Raw genomic sequence first — 27,885 nt, forward strand, 5'->3', positions numbered from 1 at the left:
TACCCCGGATGGCAGTGGACTGATGTAGGGAGGTAGCTTCGGGATTTGCGTCCGAATATCGTGACGTGTTTCATGATCATTTAAAGAGTTTGCGTCAATGGTACCGCTATACACGCTTCGTTCGTGACCCTCTTCAACATGTATTTGAGAGGATGTACCAGTTTGATTGTAGTTTGCGGACCCACTATGGGTGATGGGGTCAACGAATTGTTGAGGCTTCTCCTCTGTTGTTGGAATTCGGTGCTTGAATCGCTTCGGAATGATGCATTCGTGCTTAAACCATTTGCAGTTTGTACAAGGCTGAGCATTCCTCGCATCGCATCGGGTCTTTCGATTGTGGCAAGGGAGACACGCCGCGTCCCTCCTCCTGCGAACACTTCTCGAAGTCATGCAGAGTCGTGGGCTTGTCAAGTACCCTCGGCATAAAAATGGTTCCGGCACTGGTGAGGTATCAACTAGAGCTGATTGGTAAGGTTCATGTGGCAGAAAAACAGAAGGCGCTCACCCCGGTCTACTTTTTTTCAGAGAAATGGAAAGGGGACTGACGCTATTAATGAGTCTCAGCTTATTATCTGGTTCAATAAGACTTGCCATGATGTTTCATCACCAATTGGTAGCCTTAGCGTGAGATTTAAAATGAGCAAGCAAGTTGGCGATGGAAACCTTATTTAGGCTAGATTTCGCACGTCCAGTGTCCTTGTCTGCTTATGCCACGCGTCTACAGATAGCCGCGGCTATAGATAAGGTGCTGCCACTTTTTGACGACTGCCGTCTGGTAACAGGTAGTCATGCCTTCACAAGAGGCGATGACAGACCACGCGAGGAACAGGTCCCATACCTTGAGTATGTAGTGAGAGTCCTCACGAAAGAAATGAAATGAAATATATGGCAAGAACCACGCAGGAATTTACTCTATACCATATTTTCCCATATTTGGCGATGATATTATTCATGTCTCCTATCTAGTTATGATACCGTCTCCAAAGAGCACTGAAGTAGTGAATATCAACAGTATTAATACTTTCCATTGTCAGCAACTGTACTAACGGAAATTATAGCATCCTGGTGCAATTCCTCCCTTTTAAAACCTAGCTTGTTCCAGACACTTTACATAGTCCCAGAGTCGAAGCATCTGAACAAGTGGAAATGTCCTTGTTTAGATACAGGCACCAGATCAATCACAAACGGAGCATTAGCTCCGCCGTCCCCCAGACCATCAAGGCCGGTATTATGGACGCACATGGAATCAAACAAATGGACTTCGCGAAAACCAAAACCGAGCCGCTATAAAAAAGGCACAGGCAACCGCGAGTGATACCGCTGTGAATAACTGCATCGCCAGGTAGTCCGTCCCGCCAACGTTGTCAATCAGCTGTCCTGCAACCGGGGCAGAGGCCAGCACTGCGAAGGAAGAAATTGTGATGCAAATACCTAGCGAGGTGAACTATACTCGTCAACTAGTTCACTGAGCAAAGGCAGGAGATTGCAAAAAAGACTCACCATTCCAAGACCCAATTACTTCCGGCGTTGGTGCCATCATGGAGATACAAGGTGAGAAAATGGCCTGCAGTGCGCCAGAGACAATCCCGTATGCTATTGCCCATACAATGACGCCGGCGTCGCTGTGACAGCCAATCCAGGCAAAGGCGACCACGGCACATGAGAAAATGGCGATTATGACAGAGTTGAAGAAGCCCAGGCCTGAGTCTGCTATTGGGCCTAATGCGTAGCAGCCAGCAAACGCACCAGCGTTTAGGATAGCTGCGTCGTAGAATGCTAGACTGGACGTTGCCCCCTGATGACTGGCGTATGGGGTGATGTAGAACTAGACATGAGGATTAGTACATCAGCTGCGATTATCAATCAGTCGATACTAACCCAGGGGACATAGATACCCAGATTCATCAGAAAAATTGCCGCGGTGAGCAGCATCGTTTGAGGGTCTGTGAAATACTTCCTTAAAGGTAAGAAGTCGTTCTCTACAGGATGAGAGAAGCGTCGCCGAACAAGAAGTATGGCAGCAGCCATGAGGCCCAACTGCATGAAGCCAATGATGCGCAGAGTCCAGGCATACGAAATACTGTCGAAATTCAGAAGTCGGTTCGCGAGAATTGGCCAGATGATACCTGTGCGAAAGGGTTAGAACGCGGATGGATATCTAAGCGAGTCATATTCATATTCAGCCATACCTCCAATCATCTGTCCGGACATCACGAACCCAACGACAAGTCCACGGTGCTTCAAGAACCATTGCGACTGGACCGCTAGTGCTGGGGTAAACACGAGGCCCATACCAAGAGCTACGCAGAATCCCTGTGAGAGCAGGAACTGATAAAACTTGGTCGACAACGACGCCATCATGTTGCCAAACACCATAAAGAAGGTCCCTACCGCAAGGGGCAGCGCAGGCCCATACTTATCAGATAGGCTTCCTGACCAGATACCGAAGAAGAAGCAGCCCCAAACCTGGACGCTCCCAATCCAGGCAATATCTGATAAGCTGGAATCGGGGAGGAGGGTTGTCTTAAAATAGCTCTGAAAAACCGATCCCCCGCTCAAGAAGCCTATGCTGGCGATGAACGCCAGGAACCCTCCCAGTGCTGTGAACCAGGCCTTGGCACCACCGTCCGGGAAGGCATCAGCATTAACTGCAACGGCACCTTCGAGATGGGTGTCCCGTGTCTTTAGATCGGTGGCCAATTCGACGTGGTCATGATTAGCACGCGGCTTTTGTGTCGTTTTCGATTCTGTTATATCAGCGTCCATGGTTGACCTTAAATGATTAGCAGTATAAAATAATTGATTATGATGTTAGCCCACATGGTTTCGACGGGGTAGGCATCGCCTTTATACAAGTATCACACGGGCAGAACGAAAACAACACACCCCTAGTCTTATCAGGACCAACACTGAACCAAACTCAATCGCCATATCATGCATGTTGCTCCAGCTCCTCCTTAACTTACCCCGCGATTACATATCGTCGGAAGAGGTGCTGTATACTCGTGGAAATTGGGCCCGAGAGTCTGCACCAGCGTAGCTCTTGCGCAAATTGGCTAGGCCGCGAAGTGGCCCCAAGCTTCTTTGGAGTTAAAAGGGCGATAAATTCAAACCGCCTTTAAAAGTGCACGTATACGCTCTAAACACACGCTGGGCAAGAACACTGGCTATTTTACTCGCGACCCATTGGGACGGGTGGAGACGGGCAGATCCAAGATTAAGGCCCAAGCTCAACGCCACATGATGACGCCCAGGGCGGCTACAGATAAGGGCGGCTCTAGATAAGAATATCGCTTGTAGATAAGGGCCTGGAACTGCTGTAACTTCTAATCAATCATATTTTTCGGCTATGGGGTGAAAATGTCTTCATGATATCCGAGGTCTTGCTTTCAAGGAAGCCTGGTTACTACCTGATTGGCATACAACGACAAATAATAACTGTGACTAATCGATACCTACGCACGCATTCAAAGACGGCTTGCAGTGTCCTCCAATTCTCTCACTACTTCAGCGCCTCCCCGCAGGCCAGAACGAATAGCTCCTTCCATATAACCACGCCACTCGCGAGAAGTCTCGGTGCCCACAAAATGCACATTTCCGACAGGAGTGGCGATCTCGCCTGCCACAGCAGACAGGACGCCTGGGGTTGTTATCGGACACGGGGCGCCCAGGAAAGAAGCCTCCTTCGTCCATTCCATTTCCAGGGTGTTGGCAGGCCGAGGGACCTCGCTGAATCTGCCAAAGCTCTGGCTGAACTGCTTCCAGGCTTGTTGGTGGCGGGATGCTCGAGGTAGCTTGGACCAGTTTCGTCCTTTATCTCCGGCCAGGAAACAGGTAATGGACCACTGGTTGTCCTGAGCAATGCTTGTATCGCGGGAGAAGACAATAGGGCCCTTTTCGGAGTCTAACACGCCTGATAGATTGGCCTTATGCCACCAGGGCTCGCTGAAAACGTAGATCAGCTTCGTATAACAACCAGTCGTGGTATTGTCACTTAGAATGACTTTCTTCTCCGGCAAGCGTGGGCTGAATGTGATCTTGTGGTACAGGCTGGTCGGGATGGATACGATCACTTTGCGGCATTCGAAGGTTCTGCCGCTCTGGGTTTGCACTACGCAGTGTCCACGTCGAGAATGATCGATCGTGGTCACTGGCGTATGGAGAAAGACGACACCGGGCCCTAGCTCGTCGGCCATCTTCTGAGCAATGGTTTGGTTTCCTGGGGTATTTGGTTAGTAAATGAGCTGTTAGGGAAAGCTTCATCGCCAGGTGTGATCACCTTGTCGGCATCGCAAGTATTGGCCGCCATTCTTCTCATCCGAGATGATATTGTCAATTCCGGCGCCGCTCTTGAAGTAGAGAAGCATGTAGAGCGCGCTGACTTCGTCACTCTCCACCCCGAGCAGGGACGCTGAGAGCACGTCGGCAATGTTAGCCGCTTCGTCAGACTTTGCGCTCTGAATGGAAAACTCGCGGAAGGTGAGTTGGTCGATTTCCCTGGCGCGGCTTGACTCGGTCGGGTTGTCCAGATTTATAAGGGAGCATTCGTCTCGAAACACCTGTAACAGGCGCAGTAAAACATCGGGATTCCCCTGGAAAATAGCAGTTAGATGTTGTATCTTTTTTGTGGAAGGAAATCTCGAAACATACCGGGAGTTGTCCGTAAGGTACTTTTAGGACATTTCCATCAGCCGACTGAATAAGAGTATCGCCGCAATCGCGCTGGGTCTCAGTCTCGAGGCCGTATCGCTGGTACAGCTTGAACATCTCACTCTGGTTGGTGTCATTAATCCAGGATGCGCCTAGGTCGCTAAAACCCCTCTCGCTCGATTTGGAGGTCAACGTCTTGCCACCAACCCGGTCAATGGCTTCAAGTATACACACTTTGAAGCCCGCAGCCTGGACCGACTGCGCAGCCTGGAGACCACTAAGGCCTGCTCCGACCACCACCACATCGTATGTGTTTTGATATCCAAAGCCTTTTGCCATATTCGGTAACGGTAGATTGATTAAACAGTTATGTTTGAAGTGCTCGAGGGTGCGGCATTTATAGCCCGCATTCCCCTCATAAACGCTTATCTGCTGCCGCGGTTATCAAACATGCACGGTGACACCCGAACACCCAAGCACCTTGTAAACTACAGTAAGATACTGTCTCTATGGAAGAATGAGCTGATAGGCCCGAATCTGCCTGGAAGTACAGCTTGACAGGAACACCCGATTCAATATAGATAGCATAGTTGACAGGAATTTCCCCTCCTTTCAGACGCCTTACTACCCATATCTAAGGTATTCGCATTCTCCGATACTACCATAAGCAGACTTCGCTAAGATTTTCAGGAGACTAGACTCTCTAACCCCCTCCCTTGGGAGAAGCCAATCCTGACCCTTATACTATTTGGATTGATTGAGTCCATGCTAAAGGTAATTAGCTAAACCATTCACCAAGTTCACATTGTAAATAGAGTATTAATTATACCAATAATTCCTCTCTAAAATAAGTTATTAGTGACTTTCATGGACATCGTGGCCAGGAAAGGGGCCGATGACCAGTTTTAGCTCCTCTTCTAAGCAGTTCTACCTGATGTTCCGTTTATAGTATAGAACTGGATCTTCTTTTTTTTTTATAGCATTTTGACTCGATATTCGAATTGCTTATCTTTTTTTGGTGTATATGTTCACAAGACTACTATATAGGGATTCTATAGATTGCTCTATCAGATGCCCACTGACCGAATACGATCCATCGCGCCCATGGCCTCTTTCTTAATTCGATTAAGTAGCTGGCCATATGTAGGAATATCATGAATTAATACAAAGGACTGACTAGCCGTCCAAACCTATCGTTAGTTAGTTCACGTTTAAGGGGGGGGGAAATAATATAACATACCCCATACTCAGGATCCCTGTTCAAGAACACCTCACGCCCACGCTTGCCACTGATAAAAGGCGCACCCTCGCTAAACTCACTAGACGTACTGCTCTTCTCAACTTTGAGCGTATCCACCATAACCCCGTTCCTAAAGAGCCGTTGCGTATTCCTCCATCGGCAGAGCACCAACTTGGTGTCATTCTCGTCCGCTGTAATAATGTGTTCCTTTATCTTATAATGGACAGGCGATTTAACCATACACATAAACTACGTACCCATGTTAATGCCCTCTGCACCGAGCTCCAGCGCGGCAATCAGCCCGTGGCCATCCACGAACCCTCCCAATGTAATAAAGGGTACTTTGATTTCCTGACGTGCGCGACTGAGAAGGATAAAGCTAGTGATATCATGCTCTCTAACATGCCCTGTACATTCTAACCCATCGATTGACAGGAAGTCAACGCCGAGTTTAATAGCTAACTTTACATGGCGGATTATCGTGCATTTATGCAAGATTGTAATGCCGGCCTCTTTTTTTAGTTAATTTATAACAGGACTGGGGTTGTTCCCTGCGGTCTTAACAATCTGAATCCCCTCGTCGATAATAACCTGTGCGTAAACGGGTTCTCGGTCATTGAGCGGCAGCGACGGATCTCCTTGTGGAGGCCTTCTGGGGTGCGTTGTGTTAGGGCTGTGAGCTACATCCACCATGTGTTAGGTCTCTTATACTTTCAAGATAAGTAAGGAAATGTACTATTCCCAGACCACCGGCATTGCCAACTGTGGCCGCGAGTTCTGCGTATCCGACCCATTGCATGCCGCCCTGGACGATGGGCACTGTTCGGTTTAGAACTGGGATTGCTTCACTGGGCTAATTGTAACATACGTGCGATACCCAGCTTTCTCGTTAATGCTGTGCTGAATACCATTGTGATTATGACCCATAAGTGCTACACAAATAAAGGCAGTAGCAAATAGCAGTCCGTTGCTGGAATGCTGTACATATAATGCAGATGGGCAGCGTGGCGCTGCATCATCGCGGCTAGAGATAAGGTTAATAAATATACTCTCCCTAATGCATATTGTCTCCAATTTTATGTACCGAGGTATGGTATGAGGATCCACCAAGGGCTGATCAGGGATTAATAGCCAAACCACCGCCCGACAAGGTTTCACCCCCGTTCTCGCAGGTGGTGGCGCGACAATTTCCATGTCAGATCCAAACTTTCTGACAGTGTCATCACTTTGACACGCATAATTATACAAAGCTCCTGAGAGTAGCCCCAAGGTCTCTCTCCTGACTATGGCTTTCTATCTCAATGCTTATGCCACCTTTCCTTCGGCCCTCGCAACCTGTCTGCTGTTGCCAGGGTTTATGGTCCATTTATTGTCTTGTGTATGGTAGGGCCGCTGTTTCAAATGTTGCTGGCAGGATGACCATCCATAATTTTCACCCCCAGTGAGAGTTGTCAAGGGTAGCAGGTGGGAATACATGAGGCAAGCGCAAGGGTGACGTCTTCGGCACCGTGGGTCTGTAAGACAAGGGACATCGTTGAACACGGCGGGAATCCTGTCCTATACGTACTGTGTTAGGGTAACCAACGGCACTGTTTAATCTGCCAGCGTGGATTTAGCTTCATCTATCCGTCACAGAGATATTTCTCTACGGCGGCATACATGTTAGATCCAGCTTGTTGGCAAGTCCTGTGATCGAGCTGCATCTCAATCACAACTGCTGCAGCACTGCGGGAGGAAAGTCAAGTTCAAGTTGTTCTCAAATTCGGCAGGGAAATCAATCATATGCAGGAGAAAAGTGTGTATACATCTGACAGCCAATCTCAACGCGATACTAAGGCCAATTCGCTTCCGCAGAGACATCTGTAGCCGGTACAAGACGAACCCGGGGTAGGCCGCGAAGTAAACATCCACGACACAGCAAGCGGCTAGGTGAACTTAGATAGACTTCCCTCATTGATTTACCAGAATGGTTGAGATGCACTCACCTCCGTTGAATGTCGAGGGGTAGTTGAAGGGAATTTAATGGATCTTAAGTGCAAAGTGATACTTGTTATAGTTATTTAGATTCAATCCTCTGTCGTATTACGCTCATATAACCCCGTAATCCAAGTTATGCCTGTTCATCAATAGCCCAAGGCCATATGGCCCAAATGCATGCCCATCAGAGTCCTTCCAGAGTAAGTGGAGTAGCATGCTTGCCTGAGCCGTATTCTTCATCCCATACTGGTTATGAAGCAGCATATGCGAAATTACAGCGCGCTGGTCTTCCTCCATCAGGCACGAGCCAATAATCATAATGGGCCACATCAGGATGCACGAGTAATTGGACGGCAGAATCTGGGGTAGGTTTAGTACTGCCACATCAAGCAGCGGCTGTAGGTGTTGCATGCGAGCGGTGTCGTATTTGGAAAACGGCGAGCTTGCAGTTTCTAGAAACGCCAGTAAAGCTATACGGCATACCTCAAAGGTTGCACTGCAACCGGGTCGTAAATTATCATCACGTTCTTTGGGGATTGGAGATTCCAAGGCGCCGATTCTGGCCTTAAGCTGCCTGTATTCCTCGTGGCGGTCTAGATGTGCGTCTTGAGAAGCAAACAGAGATATCGAGGATATTAATTCGAAGAGGTGATGACCGCCGCTGAACATGGCGCCGAATGCGCCCAAACCTTGCAAATCGTCTAATGATTGTAAGAAGGAGTCATAAATGAGAGTCCTGTTATAATTCATGTTGAATGGAGTAATGCTGTTGCACAGGACGATGTATGAATAGACCTCCATCACGAATCCGTATAACTTCTGTTCGGCCGCTGACATACTTTGATGGGATTCGCTCCGCAAAGTTAGGACCAGCTGGCGAGCGGCCCGGAGGTGGGCAAACGGGGATCCGTCCAGGTTTCCAGACACAACCTGTATCCAAGTCAGGCGAGCTAAGAAGTATGTTATCTGGAAACATACCTCATAGTGGAAGAGAATCAAGATAGTTAACGCCACTCGAAGCAGAGCCAAAGGTTCGGATAGAGTGCTTCCGTCGCCAAGTACTTGGTAGAGTATCTGCACCGCCGATGAATAATGCCGGTGGGTGGCATGGTGGATTTCTTGATTGTCGGGCAGCTTATACAGAAGATGACCACCGCTTAATGCGAGAATGGCATTCATCAGGAGATCATCATTATAGGCCACAGGCAATATCCACGATACCCAGGGTACGTCCGGTGCGGGTGCCAATTTGGGCGCTGTATCTTCCAGATAGTGCGACAAGAGTATCGGAGATTCTGGAAGTAGCATGCCGGCTCGTATAGTGCTGAGAAATTTCTTTGAGCCCAAAGGCCAGAATATGACGCCATTCTTTCTCTCGCCCGTCTGATGTTCAGCACCTTCTGATGTCGCAATGGGATCCTTGATGGCCGAAGAATCAGATGGTATCGGAGGCGAGGTGTTTACTCTCGACTGAGCTTCAATTGGGCTTCCAAGTCCCTCGCGAGTATGCAAATCGTCGGAATCCTGTGTCTGCCCCGCGTCAAGGCCAAATATGCGGACTATGTGGGGAGGCCAGGCGCATTGCAGCTTGTTACGTGTGCACCCACGGCATTGCGGCTTCGCCTCATCACATTTCTTTTTCCGCCGGCGACAAGGGAGACAACCCGTCCTGGTGCGTGGATGGACTCGATGCATTATCAGAAATAGCTTTGTTGCTGGACCTGGTGGGCGGAACGCAGTAGAGGTGGAGTGGCAACTGCGGGGGCAAGAGGTGTACATGACAAAAGTTTCCGTACACTTTTAGCGCGCCGCGCGTCACCACCACCAACTCACCAACTTCAAAAATTCAATGTCGACGCCACGCAGGCCTCTGGCCGATATCGATGCGAATAGGCAGCTTAAAAATGAGTTAAGTCCTTATACAAGAGGTGTAATTGAAGCGCTAAATTTAAATGGGGACTTAATTCGCCTGATCGCGGAGAAGTTGCAGATTCCGCCCTCAACGATCCAATACACGCTCGAACAAACCACGCGACGAACCAACGGGGAAACAAGATCTCGAGATGGCAGGCCTAGGAAAATAAACGCTAGAACTATGACTTTAATTATACGCATCATTCGTCAAAATCCGTTTGTTCGTTATCGAGAAATTCGTGATCAAATCCCCGTGCCTGTTTCCGACCGTACCCTCCTCCGAACGATCAAAGAATCAGGATATGGTCATTGGAGAGCTAAAAGGAGGCCTAAACTACTTGAGAAGCATGCTACGGCGCGTCTTGAATGGTGTTTAGAGCGAGAAGACTGGACTGTTGAGCAATGGCGCGTTGTTATCTTCAGCGATGAATGCAGCATTGAAATCGGGCGTGGAGAGCGACAACGCTAGTGCTTTAGGCTCAACCACCACGGCGAGAAGTGGAAGAAGGAATATATACAGACGTATGATAAGTCTAAAGGCTTCAAGATAATGGTCTGGGCATCAATTTGGGGTGGAAACCGCTCAGATATCGTGATAATGGAGGCGGACGAGAATTCAAAGCGCCAGGGTTACTCTCGCTTCTCATATCTTAAGCTGCTGCAGGAGCAACTACCTACAATTTAGGAACCAGGATTATTATTCATGCAAGATAACGCCTCTATACATACAGCCAAGGTGGTCAAGAATTGGTTGAATAACGAAGCGATTCCTCTACTGGAGTGGCCGGCTATCTCGCCTGATTTGAACCCCATTGAACATGCGTGGAATCGACTCAAAGAGACGATATTTGACATCGATCCGGCCCTAGCGACGTATACAGGGGATCAAGACGAACTATATAAGCGTTATCTTGATACAATTGATGCAGCGTGGGCGAAGATATCACAGGAATACTTTGACGGGTTGATTGAATCGATGCCACGGCGCGTAAAGGCTTGCATCGCTGCTCGTGGCTGGTACACTAGATATTAATCGCTAAAACTAATATCAGTTGATGCGCGGAGATCTGACGATTAAGCGTATATTTTTAAAATAATTTTATTACCTAAATTGGTTGTATGGTGACTGAATTACTGGTAGAAGCGCGATTATATATTTTGGTTGGGTGCCTTAGTGTACGGAAACTTTTGTCCTAGAACTGTAGCATAGCACTCAGGCCGCCTTTCCACCCATAACGTTAGAGGGAGAGCCGCCGCTTGACCGCCTCCGCTTTCCAGTCCCCTTTATTTTGCACCCACCTAGTATTCTTAGTCAATGTCTAGTGATCAAGTTAGTGGTTATGTATAAGGGCGATGTAACTCCTAGGATAGTTCCTGAATTCAACAGTTCTAAAACTCCCTTTCCCTTCATAGTTCTTAGTAGACCTTCCACAGACGTTTGGCTATTGCTGAAGACATGCTGGATATATATAACGGGTGACAAGTTGGAATGCCAAATAGCACCTCGGTTATTTAGAAAGTGGTGACTACAGCCTCTCGCAAGTAAACGAATTGCTGAATTTTGAAGGATCTATATACCAGACCCCATACTTACGGAGGCGACATCATCTGGGGCGAAAGTGGAGCTCCGAAAGCCCGGGGAAATGCCGACACGCCGACGGAAAAAGTCCGGCATGCATCCAAAGCACGTCCCCATTCTTTCCCATCGTGGTTAGGATTTTGTGACTCATTTGTGAATAACTGACAAAAGTCGGCAAGAACTCTGTATTTAAATAGTGCGAAAAGACTTTTCTTAATCCTACATTTTATACTACCCCGCGATCACCCCAGAGGAGACAAGCACAATGCCCGGCGCTAGTGACATGAGCACAGGTACGAGATTTGTCTAAGAGAAGCGTTTATTTCCTAACTTCGACAGCCTTGAGCTCTAGCCCTGCGAATCGTAACCCTTACGGCCACGGAAATGGGGTTAGCGATTTTCTGAGCAATGTCTCGCGGTTTAAGATTATCGAGAGCACCCTACGCGAGGGCGAGCAGTTTGCCAATGCCTTCTTTGACACGCAGAAGAAGATCGAGATTGCAAGGGCACTAGATGAGTTCGGGGTTGATTACATTGAGCTCACGAACCCGTGTGCCTCGGAGCAGTCGAGGCTAGACTGTGAGGCGATCTGCAAGCTGGGTCTTAAGGCTAAGATTCTAACCCATATTCGGTGCCATATGGACGATGCGCGAATTGCCGTGGCCACTGGTGTTGATGGCGTGTAAGTCCTTGTTTCCCACGGCTACCCTTCTTGTCTAAGTATGAACTAGCGATGTAATGATTGGAACATCGTCTCTCATGCGCCAGCACTCCCATGGCAAGGATATTGAGTACATCAAGAAGACCGCTATTGAAGTAATCAACTTCGTGAAGTCGCAAGGAATAGAAGTTCGCTTTTCAACAGAAGATTCCTTCCGCTCGGACCTAGTGGACCTCCTCTCAATTTACTCCGCCGTCGACCAAGTCGGCGTAAATCGAGTCGGCGTTGCCGATACAATTGGCTGCGCTTCCCCGCGACAGGTGTACGAGCTCATCCGTGTTCTTCGTGGCGTGGTCAGCTGTGATATCGAGACCCATTTCCACGATGATGCTGGATGTGCAATTGCAAATGCATATTGCGCCCTGGAAGCAGGTGCAACACACATTGACACTTCTGTGCTAGGAATCGGTGAACGGAATGGTATTACCCCGCTTGGAGGGCTCATGGCGCGGATGGTTGCCACGCATCCAGAGTATGTGAAATCTAAGTACCGCCTTGAAAAGATTAAGGATCTAGAGGATCTTGTTGCCGAGGCAGTGCAGATTAATATCCCGTTCAACAACTATATCACGGGCTTTTGTGCGTTCACTCACAAGGCTGGTACGTACTTTTCTTCTCAAGTTTCTAGAGAAACACTAACCTGGATCCCAGGTATTCATGCCAAAGCCATCCTCAACGACCCCAGCACATATGAGATCATCAACCCCGCAGACTTTGGCATGACCCGCTACGTGCACTTTGCCTCGCGACTGACCGGTTGGAACGCCATCCGATCCCGGGCGCAGCAGCTAAATATCAGCATGACCGACAAACAATACAAGGAGTGTACATCTAAGATTAAGGCTTTAGCCGATATCCGCCCAATTGCGATTGATGATGCCGACAGTATCATCCGGGCGTACTATCGGAATATTCAGTCCGGGGAGGATAGCCCGTTGATGGACCTCACGGCGGACGAAGCAGCGCAGTTTGCGATGAAGGAGAAGGAGCTTGGGGGATTGATGAGCGCGTGATTTTGTCTATAGCGAAGTTGGGAGATAAGGGAAATGAAAGAGGGGGGGAAATTGCAACAAACTTGCATATTTTATTATAAGAAGGCAAATTATTTATATGGATATTGCGCATAACACTCACATCTGTTTTTGCGTGATCTGCTTGGCCCTAGTGACTTCTCGCTTGGACCCTCTTAAGGATCAAAAGCGTCGATGGAGTCTTACATAACTAACTCGTAAGCACGTTAGCAAAACTGGCTGCTTAAATATATTAAAAGAGCTCATCTGACCTCGTGATAATTGCGTGATCATTTGGTTTCGCGTGGTCTAGATCTCGAGATAATTACACCTTTCTAGCTTCCCACCTTCTTTCTATTTTATTCGCCAAGAACCTGAACAAGTTTCTTAGTGCCAGAGTTCAGCAGCGGTTCAGGAAACATAAACAAATATTGTTTCGCCAGAAAGTTCCGCAAATAAAGTCTTAGCATAGGCATACAAAAGTAGACTCTAATTATAGAGTCATGTATGATCTTTCCTTTGCAACAAGACGAGTTATGGATCACTGCACTATTTATTCACACTGCTTATGACTAGAGCAGAATCTTCCTAGCCGCTTTCAGATCCCCTATTTCTTTCAGAAGATGTCGCCATTTCTGCTTAAGCAGAGGTGATCGTACCCTCTATGTGGACGATCCTTTGTGTCGATGGGGTACCAAGTGACAACAAGAATGCCTAAGTAGGAGAAGGGTTAGCAAATCAACCACCAAAAATAGCATTAATTGCGGCCGTTTTTGGCAGTCTATTTACCATCATCTACTTTATTATAGTATTATAATAAGTAGAAGTTTACTAATAGGCTTTATAGTTTAAGGTATAGCCAAGTGGTATATGTGTATAGTAGCCATAGAGTAGTTTAGATAAGTAGAGTCTAGTAAAGGCTTACTCTATAATAATAATTAATATTAAATATTAAGAACTAAGAAGTAGACTAAATATATATATAAATAAGTTTTCTTATATCTTCCTAGTAGCTACTAGTAGCTAAGCTACTATTCCCCTGGAGGACTCCTGCAAAAGGACCAAACACCCGACCCATTGGCCAGTGGACCAGCGAACACCCAGGGCTATCACCTGATTTTCAGGGTCTCGCTTGCTGCATGGGGGGACGAAACTGGAACCCCTCCGTTTCACGTTCGTCAAGACCTTATCAGTTTGGCCATAATAAAGGCGAACAATACATCAGGATGACCCAGCCAGACAACCAGTCAGAAGACCAGGCACAGATCCCGTCAAAAGTTGAGTCAGAAGACGAGACAGAAGCCAAGCCAGAAGCCCAACCAGAAAGGGTCATTCTTCGTCTGTCAGAGAGCGATATGGACTACCGAAATCCACGAGAATTTGTCGACTTTTACTTTCGAAAGTTCCCTTCCGATGCGGCTCTAGACCCAACTCGTCACTTTGTCCACTATCAGCCACCAAGTGATTTTCCGCAGTCAAATCCCAAAGTCCACATTGTTATTGATTTGGAGACATCTCGTATCTTGGAGACCCTGGGCGAAGACTTCCCGCACGAAATCTACAAAGTTTGCCGCGGGGCTGATAATCTGTAGGCAATCCGGGTTTCAAGGTGTCTTCCGCGACAACTAACCATTCGGTAGGGAAATGTATGCATATCCAGAATCCGTGAAGCAAAATCTTCTGCAGAAAATTTGACGTTATAGCGATGATTTCTATCCTTGGGGTTATAGTAGAGGGAATCGAAAAGCGGAGCCAATATAAATACTTTACTGCACCGACATCAATTTGAAAAGCATGCCCGATTGCTCTCTATAACCTTGCTTCCCGACTGGAATTCATAGTAAGCGCCCATAGTCCTCAAGGGAGAGACGCTGGTAGTCTCTGATATGTTGATGTGGGTGCACTAGGATGGGGATATCCATCAATACTCCACCAATTGGGTGTCTGGGAAGCATGCTCTCAACATGTCATGTTTTTGTGTTTGCGGACTTGGCTTGCAGGAGTTTATTTCAACGAAGAGAGCTTGTCGGAGTCTTAGACTCTGCAAACTCAGATCAATGATGATTATTTACGGCTGCCTAACATATGTTAGCGTATACGGCAATGTAACGTCAAGTATTCTGGTTGGCCCCGTAGAAGGATAAGCCCGTATATACCCTGTTCAGTGAGTCATCCCTACTAGTCCACGAATATTATAAGATCCCATCCTCCAGAAATAGAAATCCTGTAGTTTCACCTCCTTGTGCCCATTTCTTCAAAATACCATATCCATAAATGTCCAACAGCGCAACAATGGCCGCACAATCGTCCACACCCTCCACGCCCCCAAACCCCTTCCGCTCCAAGCGCCTCATCTACCGTGCAATCGAGGACAACGAAGAAGACAAAACCTTTATCCACAACCACCTCAACGATTCCGCCATGTACCTCCTAAGCACCGAGGTCCTGCCCCGCCCGAGAACACAACGCAACGCCGCCGAGTTCGTTGCCCGACAGCAGTCGCAGCTGCTAGGTGTAATGGTCTGCCTGCCCTCCGAGCAAGCCGGCTCCGAAGACGACTGGCGCAAGGCAACCCCGATCGGCCGCGTCTCGCTCAAGAACCCCATGGGCGCGCTAACGGCGCACCACCGCAACGCCCTGATTGGGATCTCATTCATCGCGTCGGCACGCGGGCAGGGGTACGGGCGGGAAGCGATCAACTGGGTGCTGGATTGGGCGTTTGAGATTGGCGGGTTGCATCGCGTGTCGCTCGAGGTGCTTTCCCATAATGAACGGGCGTTGGGGCTTTATCGGTCCCTGGGGTTTGTGGAGGAGGGGAGGCTGCGCGAGGCGGTTTGGCAGTTTCGGAAGTGGCATGATGTTATTACGCTGGGGATGTTGGAGGGGGAGTGGTTGAAGTTAAGGGGGAGGGAGGAGTAGTAGGGCTGGTTAGAGCGGTTGGGTTGAGTGATATACGGGAAGGCTGCTCCTGCAAGGACTTTGAAAATCGAATCTTATAGACCAACAACAACATTGGGGTGCTGTTAGGAAGGAGCGAAGTGCCCCCATAAGACCTCCTAATCGTCAGGAACCTCTTCATCTTCATCAAGCATCTCTTACGTTTATTGTATCTGCACGGGAACCTGTTGAATAAGTCTTTATTCATTCCAAATCAAATTCTTCTTTTTGAAGCTTATCTAACTAGGCTGCTAATTGTATACCCGATTAGGAGAGCGCCATTATTCTTTGATATGGACCTGCTAATGGTTCGAGCGCTCTCTTGTACCATGGGTGAACCCTCCGGGTTGATATAGTCATGCTTGAAACACTTGGCCAACCATCTTGGGGACAGCGCGTGGACTTTACTCCCGCGTTCGAGAACTTAGTAAAAAGTAAGAACACGACCCGCGGTGTACCTGTGTCTACAGTTATTTCTTGTGCGATGTGGGCGGACGGTTCGCAGAGAATACCGTTGTGTGGGTTGTCCTTGTATACTTGTATTCTGTCCTCTGCAATATATACATGGATCGGATCATCCCTGTGAAATCCTTGATCCGTCCTGTTTGTCAGCCTAACTAGACTAGCCATTGAAACTGATGTACCTTGTGGTTGAGCTTAGATTCAAGGAGCTTTACCATGGCCTGGGCATTTAAGCCCTAAATACATTAGATGGGTGTAATCGAGTCATAATTTCACCTAGTATTGACCCCTGGAAAGTCATGACAAGAGGTGCTCAGCAAGGCCATTATCGGAACATGGCCGAGGGCAAGTTGGAGTAACTCGGATGCCCCCACGTGGCACTAGCGAGCCTGGCCACGGTCCATGCGGGGTCGAATCTCACCGAAAATCTTCCCGAGGACCAATGCCTTCCCTCTTACAACCCCATCCACACCGATACCAGTATCAATGACAAGACCACGCGCCTGCGACGCCTGCGCCCTCCGAAAAGTCCGCTGTACCGGCCAACAGCCCTGTCCGAACTGCACGAGGACGGGGTTCAAATGCTCCTACGCGAAACAGCCAAGAAAGTCCGGGCCGAAAGGGCCGCGTCGGTCGACGAGGGCTCGGGTTCATGAGCAGTTGGAGACGTTGAGCAAAGACATACCGGTTGTGCCTGTTTGTTTAAATATTGACAGTCAAGACCCATCGACATCCCCGCAAATAGACTCATTTCCTTCCTCGTCGCCGGAGTGGAAGCGCGCCTTTACGCTGAGCGATGTCCTCGCGTATCTCGAAACGTACAAAGACCGGATGTACCCAGTCTGGCCCGTCATCGACGTCGCGAGACTCAACGCCGCCCTACAGGCGGATGAAACTGACTACGAAACGTGTGCATTAGCCTTTGCAGTCTGCGCGGGGACCGGCGCACAGCTCCAACTAAAGTCAAGCGACCAGCCCTCAAACGATCTGGCCGACCGCTTTGCCACCGAGTCTGAGCGACACAGGCTCAAATACGAGTACCGCGAGAGCTCCACGATCGAAGCGATTCTGATCCCGTTGTTCCTGCACTTCTACTACGGAGCGAGGGGGAAGCGGCTGACCGCGTCGTTCTTGCTCCGCGAGGCTGTCTCGATTTGTCAACTGCTTGGACTCGATAAAGAGGAGACGTACCACGGATTGGACATGGAAGAAGAAAGCTATCGCCGCCGAACATTCTGGCTCCTGTACGTGACGGAACGCGGCCACGCAATGCAGCACGGGACCCCCGTCTGCCTGACCAAATCGATTGCGCTGTCGCGGCAGGAAGCCTGCGGCAACCAGAACAGCTCACAACTCCTCCAAGCCTTCCACAGCCTAACGCACCTCTTCGCATCCGTCGACGGCGTGCTCGTCAACTCGGAGACCTCAAGTAACTACAGCATGGAGATCCTCGTCCGGATCCAGCACGAGCTCCGGCGGTACGAGCAGTGGCCGCTGGAATGGAACGAGGTACAGCGCAGCGATATCTCGATTACGCAGCATTGGCTCCGCATGCTGGTTTGGCAGCTTTCGCTGAGTAATGTTAGTCTTTCAAGTGAACCGGGCGGCGACGATAGTATGTCGTTTACGTATCCGGCGCGGGTGTCAAGGGATGCGCTGAGGGATATTTCGAGCGTTTCGTTTGATGCGCTGGTTGCGCATGGGCCGGGGATGGTAAGATGGGACTTATTGGAATACCATGGTTATGGATCGGAATAGCTGACGGAAGTATAGCAAGCGAAGTTGTGCGACATTACGAATACCTTGCTCGATGTCATGACTTGCGTCCATTCGCTGACACCGGAGATGTTCGTCCAAGCGCGCCACGTCCTTCATGAATTCTGCTGCTATCTCGCGAGATTGAATGGCAACCGCGAGGGCTTAGACTGGGTTCGCAAGAGATTGGTCGAGTCGAATTTACTCCTCGAGCCCGTTACCGAGCTACCTGCAATTGCAGAGTTGATCGACGACGAAGAGGATTTGGCGGAGGGTAATGGAGAAGTATATGATAGTAACAATAGCTATGCTATACGATGAAACCGTCTTAGTTTGGAAGCCTGGCACCTTCCTTGAGTACCACGAAAGCCTCAAATGGCTTCACAGTAATGACGTCTCCTCCAAAGCCAGTTTGTTTGCGCTCTGGATAGTTCCCCACCAAGTACCTTCCGTCGCTGAAGACCGAGGACACATCAGCTGGAACGGCCCACTTCACCTCCTTCTCGGAGAAGTTGGTCACGACAACAGCCGTCGCATCACCGAACCCTCGGGTATACACAAACAACTCCTCATGATCCTTGTCGACGAGCGTAAACGACCCGTACACAAAGATATCGACCAACTCCTTGCGTAGCTTCAGTATCCCCGCCCAGTACCTGAAGACGCTGCCCGGATCAGACACCTGCGAGGACGCATTCCACTGCTCATAGTCATCGTTAACCCCAATCCACGGCTCCGCAGTCGCAGACGAGAACTCGGCGTACTTGCCCGGCCCCCACTGCATCGGCAACCGCCCATTATCCCGCGACTTGAGACGCAGCTCCTTGAGCGTCTGCTGTTGGAGCTGGGCATCACCGGGGAAAGCTGCAGTCAGCTCGTTCCAGAAATTAATCGCCTCCAGATCCCGGTAGTCCTCAATCGTCCAACTCTCGGGCAAATTCACAACGCCAATCTCCTGCCCCTGGTAGATAAAGGGCGTCCCGCTCTGCAGCCCCAAGAACGTCGCAAGCATTTTCCCCGAAAGAGCCCGGAACTCGGGCTTCTCAGACGCGAAGCGCGAGATACTCCGCCCCTGGTCGTGGTTCTCGAGGTATAGCGCGTTCCACCCGCTGTTCTCATACATGAACGACTGCCACTTTGTCACGACGGATTTCAACTCGGCGAGCTTGAACTGGCCCGGGGTGAATTTCCCGCGCGGGCCGTGGTCCAGATCCATAATCTCAAACTGGAACGCCATCCCCAACTCCCCTCTCTCGAACCCCACGGCGTTGAGGATCTCGACGGGGTCGTAGACGGACGGCATCTCGCCCACGGAGAATGCGTCGTACTCTTTCAGGATCTTGCCTAGGTCCTGGAGGTATTCGTGTAATCTTGGCCCGCACGCGTAATATTTCGCACCGTCCGAGTAGGATTTCGACGGATCGGTTATAGGGACGTCGAGGAAGCGCTGGTCTTTGCTGATAAAGTTGATTACATCGAGGCGGAATCCGCTGGCGCCCTTGTCGAGCCAGTAGCGCATGATTTTGTGGACGGCGGCGCGGACTGCGGGGTTCTCCCAGTTTAGATCGGGTTGTTCGGGCGCGAAGAGGTGCAGGTAGTATTCGTCTGTTTCAGCATCGTACGTCCATGCGGGGCCTAATAATGTGAGTGGGAGTCACGGTAGGAATTCACTATAATCATATAGACAGGCAAGAAGTTCTGGATCTCAATCCGCAATATAGTACATACCTGAAAAGTACGATCCCCAGTTATTCGGCGGCTGGCGCACACCGTCGGCTGTGTATCGTGGCTTCCTCCAGATATACCAATCGCGGTATGGGTTCGTCTTTGAAGACCGCGACTGCTTGAACCATTCATGCTGTACCTCCAGTCAGAACCACAATCCACCTTCACACCACCACGACAGGATCAAAAGCCATACCTGATCCGATGTATGATTTACAACAAGATCCATAACATACTTCATACCCCGCGCATGCAACCCCTCAATCAACCTATCGACATCATCCATAGTCCCATATGGCGGATGGATGGCATAGTAATCCGAGATGTCATATCCCATATCCACCTGCGGGGACTGCAGGATCGGAGACAGCCATACGATATCAACACCTAATTCTTTGAGGTAGTCGAGTTTGGAGATTATCCCAGGAATATCGCCGATTCCATCGCCATTGGAGTCCTTGAATGAGGCGGGGTAGATTTGGTAGACGGAGGCTTCCTTCCACCAGGCTCGACCGCTCTGTGGGGTTGGTTTGGGGATGGATGCGATTTCGGTTGTTGTGGTTGTCATGTTGGGGTTGATTAGTTGAGAGGAAGAGTTGGATTTGGGCTAGCATACACGGGGTGGCGCTTTATAACCTGTTCCTATGGGGGTCGCATCATGTAAACGCCCGAAAGTCTCTCCGAGCATTTCGCCGCAAAAAAGCCGTTGGCAATCTGATTGGGTATCGCCCTACAACGACTCTTTGACCACGCGGAGCTACTTCGGACTCGATTGGACCCCACTCTGCATCTCCATAGAGTTCTATGCGGAGACCTAATCTTACCGAAAATCTTCCCGAGAAACTGCCCGAGGATTTCCCCACATTGAGACAGTCTGTTGGTTCGACCTAAAGTGTCCCAGGAAGTTGAGCTGGGTCATTCTATTGGCTAAAACCTCTGTTCCCAGAAGATCGGGCCACGCTCCGAATCTTTCGGCTTCCTTTTACCCCAGCGTTTGGACCACCGAAGCTGCGTGTATATAAAGTGCCCATGGGGTACATGCAATGCCTCATACTGTCTGCGTCACTCGCAATTGATTGTGCATGCACTGTTGTTTCTCTCTCTGATATTTGCTACCTGTTTTGACACCATGGGAGCCAATGCTGTTGTGAGCACGTCCGGCGGAGACGCCTACGCCTCGATCCCGAACAATACCCATGCTCAATGGATAAAAGATGCCGGTCTACGTCGTTTGAATCTGGGCGTTGCACTCATGTTCACCTCAGCTGCCGCGAATGGGTACGATGGGAGCTTGATGAACGGCCTACTGGCGCTGCCACGATGTACGTCTACTGTGTCCCCCTTGAACAAAGGAAAGTCATACTAATCCACCGCAGTTCTGCAGGATCTCGGCGACATCAACTCCAGCATCGAAGGCCTCATTATAGCCGGCGTATCCCTCGGCGGGACACCCAGCTTCATCCCAGCCTCGTACTTTGCCGACGCCTTCGGACGAAAAAAGTGCGTCGCGCTGGGATCTGCAGTAATGGTGTGCGCCTCGATCATCCAAGCCGCGACATCCGGCCCCTGGGCCTTTTTCGGCACGCGGCTCATGATGGGCGTCGGGCTGGGCTTTGCACAGACGGCCGCGCCCCCGTTAACCACGGAGATTGCGCACCCGCGGCAGCGAGGCACGGTCACGGCGATCTTCCAGTGCACCTGGTTCTGCGGGGCGGTTCTCTCCGCGGTCATTACCCTGGGGACGCTGTACCTGGGCAGCTCGTGGTCCTGGCGTTTTCCGTGCTTGATGCAGGCTTTCTTCCCGGCTCTGCAATTGCTGGGGTTGCTGGTTGTCCCTGAGAGTCCGCGGTGGCTTGTCTCGAAGGGACGCAGGGAGGAAGCACTGCAGATACTGGCTCGGTATCACGCAAATGGCGATACTACTGACGACCTCGTGTTGTACGAGTACCAGGAAATTTGCGAAGCCATTGAGCACGAGGATGCGGTTGCAGAGCAGAGTGGGTGGAGTGCGTTCTTCGCTACGCGCGGTGCGCTACATCGCCTGCTGATCTGTGTCTTGGTGGGATTCATGATTCAGTGGGCTGGAAACGGTATGCCTCCAGCCTCCCTGGCCAACGTCAACGTCCAACTCCAAGACAATCGCTAACCATCTTCATCGCTCTCTAGGAATCGTTTCCTACTACCTCGCCCCAATCCTGCGTTCCGTCGGCATTACCTCTCCCAGCCAACAAGCGGGTATAAACCTCGCCCTCCAAGCCTGGAATGGGCTCGCGGCGCTGGCCGGCGCCTTCTTAACCGAATCCCACGGCCGCCGAACCCTGTGGCTCCTCAGCACATTCCTCATGCTTATCTTCTTCGCAACAGTAACAGCGCTCTCCGGCGTGTTCGCCGAAATGCAAATCAAAGCAGCGGGGATCGCCTCCGTCGCAATGCTCTTCCTCTTCTTCGGCTCGTATGCACTCGCATACACGCCGCTGTCAATCGCGTACCCGGTCGAGATATTACCCTACCACCTCCGCGCAAAGGGGTTCTCGCTTTCGCTGACGGTCATGTTTGCGGCGGGGTTCTTTAACCAGTATGTGAATCCGATTGCGTTTGATGCTATTTCTTGGAAGTTTTATTTTGTTTATTTGGGCTGTCTTGTGCTTGATTTGGGGATCATTTACTTTTTGTTTCCGGAGACGAAAGGGCGGACGCTCGAGGAGATTGCGGTTGTTTTTGATGGGCCCGAGGTGTTGGGGATGCGGTTCCAAGGGGAGGGCCAAAAGGCCAAGGCATCGAGTCTGGTCGAGGTTGAGCATGTTGCCTGATACATGTGCGTGATTATTAGAGTAGAATACATATGGCTTCACATAACCACCAATCCACCCACCAACCCAACCAGCCCCAATGCACCGGTACTCCACCCCACTCTAGAACCGCCGCTCCCTTGCAGGCCAGCCACGCCGTCCCTATCGCCAAACCCCAGGGTCGCATTCCACTCGGGCACCTCCCTCCCCAGCAGCAACCCATCCGACCTCTCCGCATCGATCTGCCCCGAAAACACCAGCTCGGCCCGTCCCACAATCTCGCTTCCGCCACGACGATGCGCCGAAAACGCCCCGGACAGCTGAACCCACGCAGTCTCCCCATCAAACGACCCCGACAGCGCCGGGAGCGACCTTAGCTCCCTCGTCACCCAGTCGTAGACGAGCTCGCTATCCATATCGTCCGGTCGCAGGAAGTCACCGGTGTAGAGCATCCCGTCGAGCGACGACAGCGGCGTGCAGGTGTCGGTGACGTTGAAGACGAAAGTCTGGTCCCACAGCGTGTCGTTGGTGTTGGCTTTGCCGGTGAAGCGGTAGCCGGTACTCGTGGTTGTTGTAGAACTACCACTAGAGGTTGTGTTTCGTGGTGTGGACATGTTGAGGCGCCAGCGCGGGCCGGAATCGAGACTACACCCCGTTTGTCTTTGCGTTAGCATCCATGTACCCGGAGTCTTCTCACGCTTCAAGAACGAATAGACCATCAAATTGATTTTTTTTTTAAAAAAAAAAAAAATGCAACATACCCCGACTCAGAAAGAATCGCAAACGCCTCGTCGCTCGTATAGTTGTCCGTGCGCGGTAACCTGAGCGCATACGGCTTCGGCCAGACCTCGATATCGAGAATAAAAGGATTCACATGCGGCGCCGATTTTGGGGGCTGCATTTTGAAGCCTGCCATGGCATTCATCTCGACGTCGAAGGTCTTGTTTTCGAACTCCTCGCAGACATAGTGGTCGGCGAAATCCTGGTACCGTGGCGGCGGGTTGTACACGGGGTGGATTCGGATCGTCAGCGTGCCGTTGTAGTACCTAGGTATATATGTGAGTATATTTCGTATATTTTGATTTGGTTGGGGCAGAGCTTATTAACGACAAACTTACGATCCAATTGAGCTGTAGTACTGGTAATGCAGGCCGGTGACGTTCGTCGGCCGTTCTGCGGCGCCTTCGGTGTAGCCGCCTATATAGGCGAGGCCCGGTTGGCATAGGGCAGCCAGGGCCAAGAGAGTTGGCCAGTGCATTTTGCGCGGCGCGTTTAATAACAAGTGTTTAGTCTCGTGAGGAAAATTTGGGGTTTGAACGGGGAATTGGGCAATTTAAGTTGTGGCCGCGGGTCTTGCCAAGGCTAATACGAGGTTGTATGAAATGTCTGCGCTGTCTCATTCGCTGGCTAAGGGCACGAGTCAGGAGAAGATGGGGTTCAAATTTATGTGCATTGCCCTATTGGAGGGTTATCTGCCCGTTTGAAGCTTTGCGCTTTGCAAGGTGCAACCGAGCCGCGGTCGAGCCTTGCCTGCTTTTTTTACCCCGAAGCTTGAGGCGTATATACTATACTAGCGTTACCAGGTGGATATTGTGTTGAGGTGTGCCTGCCGCCGCAATGCTCAGTTCTGTTGTTGTTTCGTCTGGTTTACATCATATGTTGTTGCAGTAGTATATACAAGACTGGAGCAACTGAATTGATTGGAGACTGCAGTTGACGATAGTTCCTTGTGCAGCTGTAATGGCCAGTATTGGGACGGGAGGGACGAACCTCACCTGGTTCTCCCAACTTGGAATTACCATGGCTCATGGAGGAGTTTGCGTATTCCAGCGGAGGGATATGTTTTTGTTTACAGGAAAGAGATACTCGAACCCTTAAAGTCTCTGCCAGAACGGGGAGGGTAAATTGCGTTGATCATTCACACTCCAAAGCAATGTATACTATCTCCAAACCCGCCTCGTCCAACTGCACCAAGAAGGTGCGCAATGTTTTCATCGAAAAGTGAGCCGATGGAGTTGCCACGCAGGAATCCCAAGCTCCCTGTCATTACTGTCACAGCCGAACCCGGCGGCGGGATCCATCATGGAACCGTGGTTGTCAAAAATACTAGTAAGACTCGCAAGCATCCTCTGTCAATCACTGGTAGTTCTTCGAGCTCGGGCGACACCGGTTCCTGCAATGAAAACATCTGGCCGACGTGCAGCAACGATTTTCGAAGGGTTAGACATAACCCTAACTCAAACACTACCTTGGGCACAGCCACGTGACCCCGACATCGCGCTCCAGGAAACCAACTCTACAACTCCTCCTCCAGCCGCACAACCTCGCCAATAATCTGGAGGATATCCTCACCAATCGCCTCCGCCTCAACAACCCCCAACGGCCGTCTCCCCCGACCACTGCCATACCCAAAGAACCGCTCAATAACCGCCTTGACCCCGACAACACCAGCCTTGCCCAGCGCCCAATCCGCATCACTCAGCTTCGCCTGAATACCCTGCGCACCCTTGAGGTCCCCCTCCTCATACAGCCTGAGTAGTCGAACATGCAGTCTCGGCGCGATGTTCGCGAGAGCGGCGATTATCCCATGTGAGCCCGCGACGAGCGCCGGGAGGAAGAAGTCGGATTTGCCGCCAAAGGCTGCGAAGCCTCCTGCCCTGCCCCCGGAGTTGCCGCCGAGGGGGGATAGCGTCGAGGTAATCCGTTGTAGTTTGCCGACGTTGCCGCAGGTGAGCTTGCAGCCGACGATGTTGGGTGTTGAGTTTGCGAGACGGATTATGCTGTCGCTGCTGATGTCGATGCCGGATGTCACGCCGGGGAAATTGTAGATTAGAACTGGGAGGGGGGAGGATGTTGCGACCTGCACTGGCATCAGTATATACTCACTACAAATTCAGAATTGAGAGGTAGTTTTTTTTTTAAGTAGGTGGGGAAGCGACGAACATCATGTAAAAACCCCTCAACAACAGCCGGATTCATCGCAGCAGCCCAATAACTCGGCGGCAGGACCAGTGCAAAATCCGCGCCGGACTCCTTCGCCTCGGCGATATGCACCAGTGTTTCACGCACACTCGGTGCGCCGCACCCCACGATCAACTGGATATCTGTGTAGTTTAGCCCGTCGAGGTGATCGCGGATTGCGCGGACGAGGGTTCGCCGTTCGGCGTGGTCGAGGTGCGGCGCTTCGCCGTTGCTGCCCTGCAGGACGAGGCCTGTTACACCCCCCGAGGCCATCCGTGTTGCGTGTGTGAGGGTGCTGGGGAGGTCGATGGATTCGTCGGGGTTGAAGAAGGTTACCAGCGGGGTGTAGATGCCCTTGCGGGGGATTGGGATGGGGGTTGTCATCTTGGTTGGTGGATGGTATGTGAAGTGAAGGGCCGGGTTCGCGAGTGGAGGTGAAAGGCGGATTTTGCAAGATAGCAGAAACAGACCAATTTTCAAGCGATATTATAGTCCATGGGTTTCTATATAGCGTTACCCGGGTCGACTGTTGGAGTTGGAGCTCAACCCCCACCAGTGGAGCTCCACATGTATACAAACCCATAAAGTCTCCAAATCCAAAACATCACTCACGCGACCACCAAAATAGAGCCCTACTTGACCAACAAACCATACTACAGTCAACCACGCAAGTCCCAAAATCACGATGCCGTCTCTATTCTCCAAAGTCCCCTATGTTCCCCCCGACGCAATCTTCGAACTAACAAAACTCTACAACGCGGACCCCTCGCCTCAAAAAGTCAACCTTGGGCAGGGCACATACAAAGACGAGAACGGGCAACCCTGGATTCTCCCCGCTGTCGCGGCGGCGAAAGAGAAGATCCGTGGTGCGAACCATGAGTACTTGCCTATCCTCGGTCTTGCAGAGTTTAGGGCAAGGGCAGTGGAGTTGCTGTTGGGGAACGGGGCGGAAGTGATTGAGGAGGGGAGGGTATGTTGTTCATCTTTGATTGCCTTTTCCAGATCTGGGGTGGAATTGGGGTAATTTCTAGGGCTTGATCTGATCATATAACGACAGGTCGCATCCTGCCAGGCTCTCTCGGGAACAGGAGCGCTGCACACAGCCGGAACAATGCTCTACAGAGCAGCCCAAACCGCCGGAGGGGATATCCCTACAGTATACATCACAAAGCCCAGCTGGTCAAACCACCGACAAGTCTTTGAGAGTATCGGATTCCCCGTGCGTGAGTTTAACTATACAACATCTGACAACAGTGGGGTAGACATGGAGTCCCTCACGGAAACCCTATCTCAAGCTCCCGCGCACTCAATTTTTGTGTTTCACGCCAGCGCGCATAACCCCAGCGGCTGGGATCCGACAGTCGAGCAGTGGAAAGCCATTGGCAAAATCGTTCAGGAACGGGAATTATTCCCCATATTCGACGCCGCGTACCTCGGCATGACATCCGGCGACTTTGATACGGACGCCTGGGCCCTCCGGCACTTCACCAAGGAGCTAAATCTCGAAGCTGCGGTGTGTTTATCCTTCGCGAAGAGTATGGGGTTGTATGGTGAACGCATTGGTCTCTGCGCATTCGTCACGGCCTCAGCTACAGCGGCCACAGCGGTTGAATCGACACTGGCTCAGTTGATCCGCGTGGAGATTTCGAATCCGCCGGGGTTTGGAGCGAGGGTTGTTGCGGAAGTTTTAGGGGATCAAGGACTGAGGGAGGAGTGGGCGGGGAATTTGCAGACTATGAGTGGGAGGATTAAGGGGATGCGGTGGGCGTTGTATGAGGGGTTGGTGGAGTTGGGTACGTACTTTTCATTATTTGCTGATCTCTTGTCTTTTCTTGCAACATTATATGAAGGGTGCTGGGTTGGCTAATTCGTTGGTGTAACAGGTACGCCAGGGGAATGGAAGCGCATCACGGAGCAGAAGGGCATGTTCTGTATCCTTGGGTTGAGCTGGAACGAGGTGTTGCATTTACGCGGTAAGAAATATCTGTCACCACGCTTTCGTAAGAAGCGGTTCAAGAACTAATAACAATGGCATGTAGAAAAGTATCATATCTACATGGCTGATAGCTCGAGGGTGTCAACTGCCGGCTTGAATCCGGGGAATGTGCGGTATGTAGCAGAGTGCATTGATAAAACTGTCAGGGATTTCCGGAAGAAAGAGTAGT

At 50.6% G+C, this 27,885-nt stretch overlaps 13 protein-coding genes across 13 annotated transcripts; 6 read left to right on the forward strand and 7 right to left on the reverse strand.

The window, feature by feature from the left end:
- Positions 1-1,246: 1,246 nt before the first annotated feature.
- Positions 1,247-2,766, reverse strand: BJX68DRAFT_258612 (major facilitator superfamily domain-containing protein; the record flags this gene model as incomplete). The annotated part of the gene is made up of 4 exons (XM_071043552.1): positions 1,247-1,431; positions 1,501-1,825; positions 1,879-2,126; positions 2,190-2,766. 4 exons carry the CDS (start codon positions 2,764-2,766, stop codon positions 1,247-1,249), a joined length of 1,335 nt encoding a protein of 444 aa, XP_070893859.1.
- A 701-nt stretch (positions 2,767-3,467) lies between these two features.
- BJX68DRAFT_258613 (flavin monoamine oxidase family protein) lies at positions 3,468-4,989 on the reverse strand (the record flags this gene model as incomplete). Its single annotated transcript, XM_071043553.1, has 3 exons — positions 3,468-4,219; positions 4,280-4,592; positions 4,651-4,989. 3 exons carry the CDS (start codon positions 4,987-4,989, stop codon positions 3,468-3,470), a joined length of 1,404 nt encoding a protein of 467 aa, XP_070893860.1.
- Positions 4,990-5,717: 728 nt separating this feature from the next.
- On the reverse strand, positions 5,718-6,801 carry BJX68DRAFT_258614 (NAD(P)H-dependent flavin oxidoreductase; the record flags this gene model as incomplete). Its single annotated transcript, XM_071043554.1, has 6 exons — positions 5,718-5,840; positions 5,891-6,081; positions 6,148-6,402; positions 6,522-6,570; positions 6,627-6,709; positions 6,759-6,801. 6 exons carry the CDS (start codon positions 6,799-6,801, stop codon positions 5,718-5,720), a joined length of 744 nt encoding a protein of 247 aa, XP_070893861.1.
- A 1,165-nt stretch (positions 6,802-7,966) lies between these two features.
- On the reverse strand, positions 7,967-9,697 carry BJX68DRAFT_247035 (Zn(II)2Cys6 transcription factor). Its single transcript, XM_071041720.1, has 2 exons — positions 8,846-9,697; positions 7,967-8,797 (listed from the first exon to the last, which is right to left on the reverse strand). Exons 1-2 carry the CDS (start codon positions 9,644-9,646, stop codon positions 7,979-7,981), a joined length of 1,620 nt encoding a protein of 539 aa, XP_070893862.1. The 5' UTR covers positions 9,647-9,697; the 3' UTR covers positions 7,967-7,978.
- A 1,868-nt stretch (positions 9,698-11,565) lies between these two features.
- BJX68DRAFT_247037 (homocitrate synthase) lies at positions 11,566-13,293 on the forward strand. Its single transcript, XM_071041721.1, has 4 exons — positions 11,566-11,653; positions 11,700-12,042; positions 12,092-12,681; positions 12,733-13,293. The coding sequence occupies exons 1-4, from the start codon at positions 11,626-11,628 to the stop codon at positions 13,092-13,094; spliced, it is 1,323 nt and encodes a 440-aa protein (XP_070893863.1). The 5' UTR covers positions 11,566-11,625; the 3' UTR covers positions 13,095-13,293.
- Positions 13,294-14,317: 1,024 nt separating this feature from the next.
- Positions 14,318-14,786, forward strand: BJX68DRAFT_271800 (uncharacterized protein; the record flags this gene model as incomplete). Its single annotated transcript, XM_071047037.1, has 2 exons — positions 14,318-14,679; positions 14,732-14,786. The coding sequence occupies 2 exons, from the start codon at positions 14,318-14,320 to the stop codon at positions 14,784-14,786; spliced, it is 417 nt and encodes a 138-aa protein (XP_070893864.1).
- A 540-nt stretch (positions 14,787-15,326) lies between these two features.
- Positions 15,327-16,243, forward strand: BJX68DRAFT_247039 (GNAT family N-acetyltransferase). Its single transcript, XM_071041722.1, has one exon. The coding sequence runs from the start codon at positions 15,366-15,368 to the stop codon at positions 16,008-16,010; it is 645 nt and encodes a 214-aa protein (XP_070893865.1). The 5' UTR covers positions 15,327-15,365; the 3' UTR covers positions 16,011-16,243.
- Positions 16,244-16,976: 733 nt separating this feature from the next.
- BJX68DRAFT_258617 (Zn(II)2Cys6 transcription factor) lies at positions 16,977-18,566 on the forward strand (the record flags this gene model as incomplete). Its single annotated transcript, XM_071043555.1, has 3 exons — positions 16,977-17,186; positions 17,262-18,203; positions 18,264-18,566. 3 exons carry the CDS (start codon positions 16,977-16,979, stop codon positions 18,564-18,566), a joined length of 1,455 nt encoding a protein of 484 aa, XP_070893866.1.
- BJX68DRAFT_279085 (glycoside hydrolase family 13 protein) lies at positions 18,567-20,538 on the reverse strand (the record flags this gene model as incomplete). Its single annotated transcript, XM_071048658.1, has 3 exons — positions 18,567-19,880; positions 19,974-20,103; positions 20,167-20,538. 3 exons carry the CDS (start codon positions 20,536-20,538, stop codon positions 18,574-18,576), a joined length of 1,809 nt encoding a protein of 602 aa, XP_070893867.1. The 3' UTR covers positions 18,567-18,573.
- A 558-nt stretch (positions 20,539-21,096) lies between these two features.
- On the forward strand, positions 21,097-23,455 carry BJX68DRAFT_279089 (general substrate transporter; the record flags this gene model as incomplete). The annotated part of the gene is made up of 3 exons (XM_071048659.1): positions 21,097-21,292; positions 21,347-22,060; positions 22,137-23,455. The coding sequence occupies 3 exons, from the start codon at positions 21,100-21,102 to the stop codon at positions 22,778-22,780; spliced, it is 1,551 nt and encodes a 516-aa protein (XP_070893868.1). The 3' UTR covers positions 22,781-23,455.
- On the reverse strand, positions 22,670-24,043 carry BJX68DRAFT_247041 (uncharacterized protein). Its single transcript, XM_071041723.1, has 3 exons — positions 23,878-24,043; positions 23,521-23,805; positions 22,670-23,404 (listed from the first exon to the last, which is right to left on the reverse strand). The coding sequence occupies exons 1-3, from the start codon at positions 24,015-24,017 to the stop codon at positions 22,819-22,821; spliced, it is 1,011 nt and encodes a 336-aa protein (XP_070893869.1). The 5' UTR covers positions 24,018-24,043; the 3' UTR covers positions 22,670-22,818.
- A 1,012-nt stretch (positions 24,044-25,055) lies between these two features.
- Positions 25,056-26,104, reverse strand: BJX68DRAFT_258620 (dihydrodipicolinate synthase family protein; the record flags this gene model as incomplete). The annotated part of the gene is made up of 2 exons (XM_071043556.1): positions 25,056-25,619; positions 25,703-26,104. The coding sequence occupies 2 exons, from the start codon at positions 26,102-26,104 to the stop codon at positions 25,056-25,058; spliced, it is 966 nt and encodes a 321-aa protein (XP_070893870.1).
- Positions 26,105-26,405: 301 nt separating this feature from the next.
- Positions 26,406-27,884, forward strand: BJX68DRAFT_258621 (pyridoxal phosphate-dependent transferase; the record flags this gene model as incomplete). The annotated part of the gene is made up of 4 exons (XM_071043557.1): positions 26,406-26,690; positions 26,778-27,513; positions 27,604-27,693; positions 27,760-27,884. 4 exons carry the CDS (start codon positions 26,406-26,408, stop codon positions 27,882-27,884), a joined length of 1,236 nt encoding a protein of 411 aa, XP_070893871.1.
- Position 27,885: the final 1 nt, after the last annotated feature.

The sequence above is a fragment of the Aspergillus pseudodeflectus genome (genome assembly GCF_044049435.1).
Source record: "Aspergillus pseudodeflectus strain CBS 756.74 chromosome Unknown BJX68scaffold_68, whole genome shotgun sequence".
NCBI lineage: Eukaryota > Fungi > Ascomycota > Eurotiomycetes > Eurotiales > Aspergillaceae > Aspergillus > Aspergillus pseudodeflectus.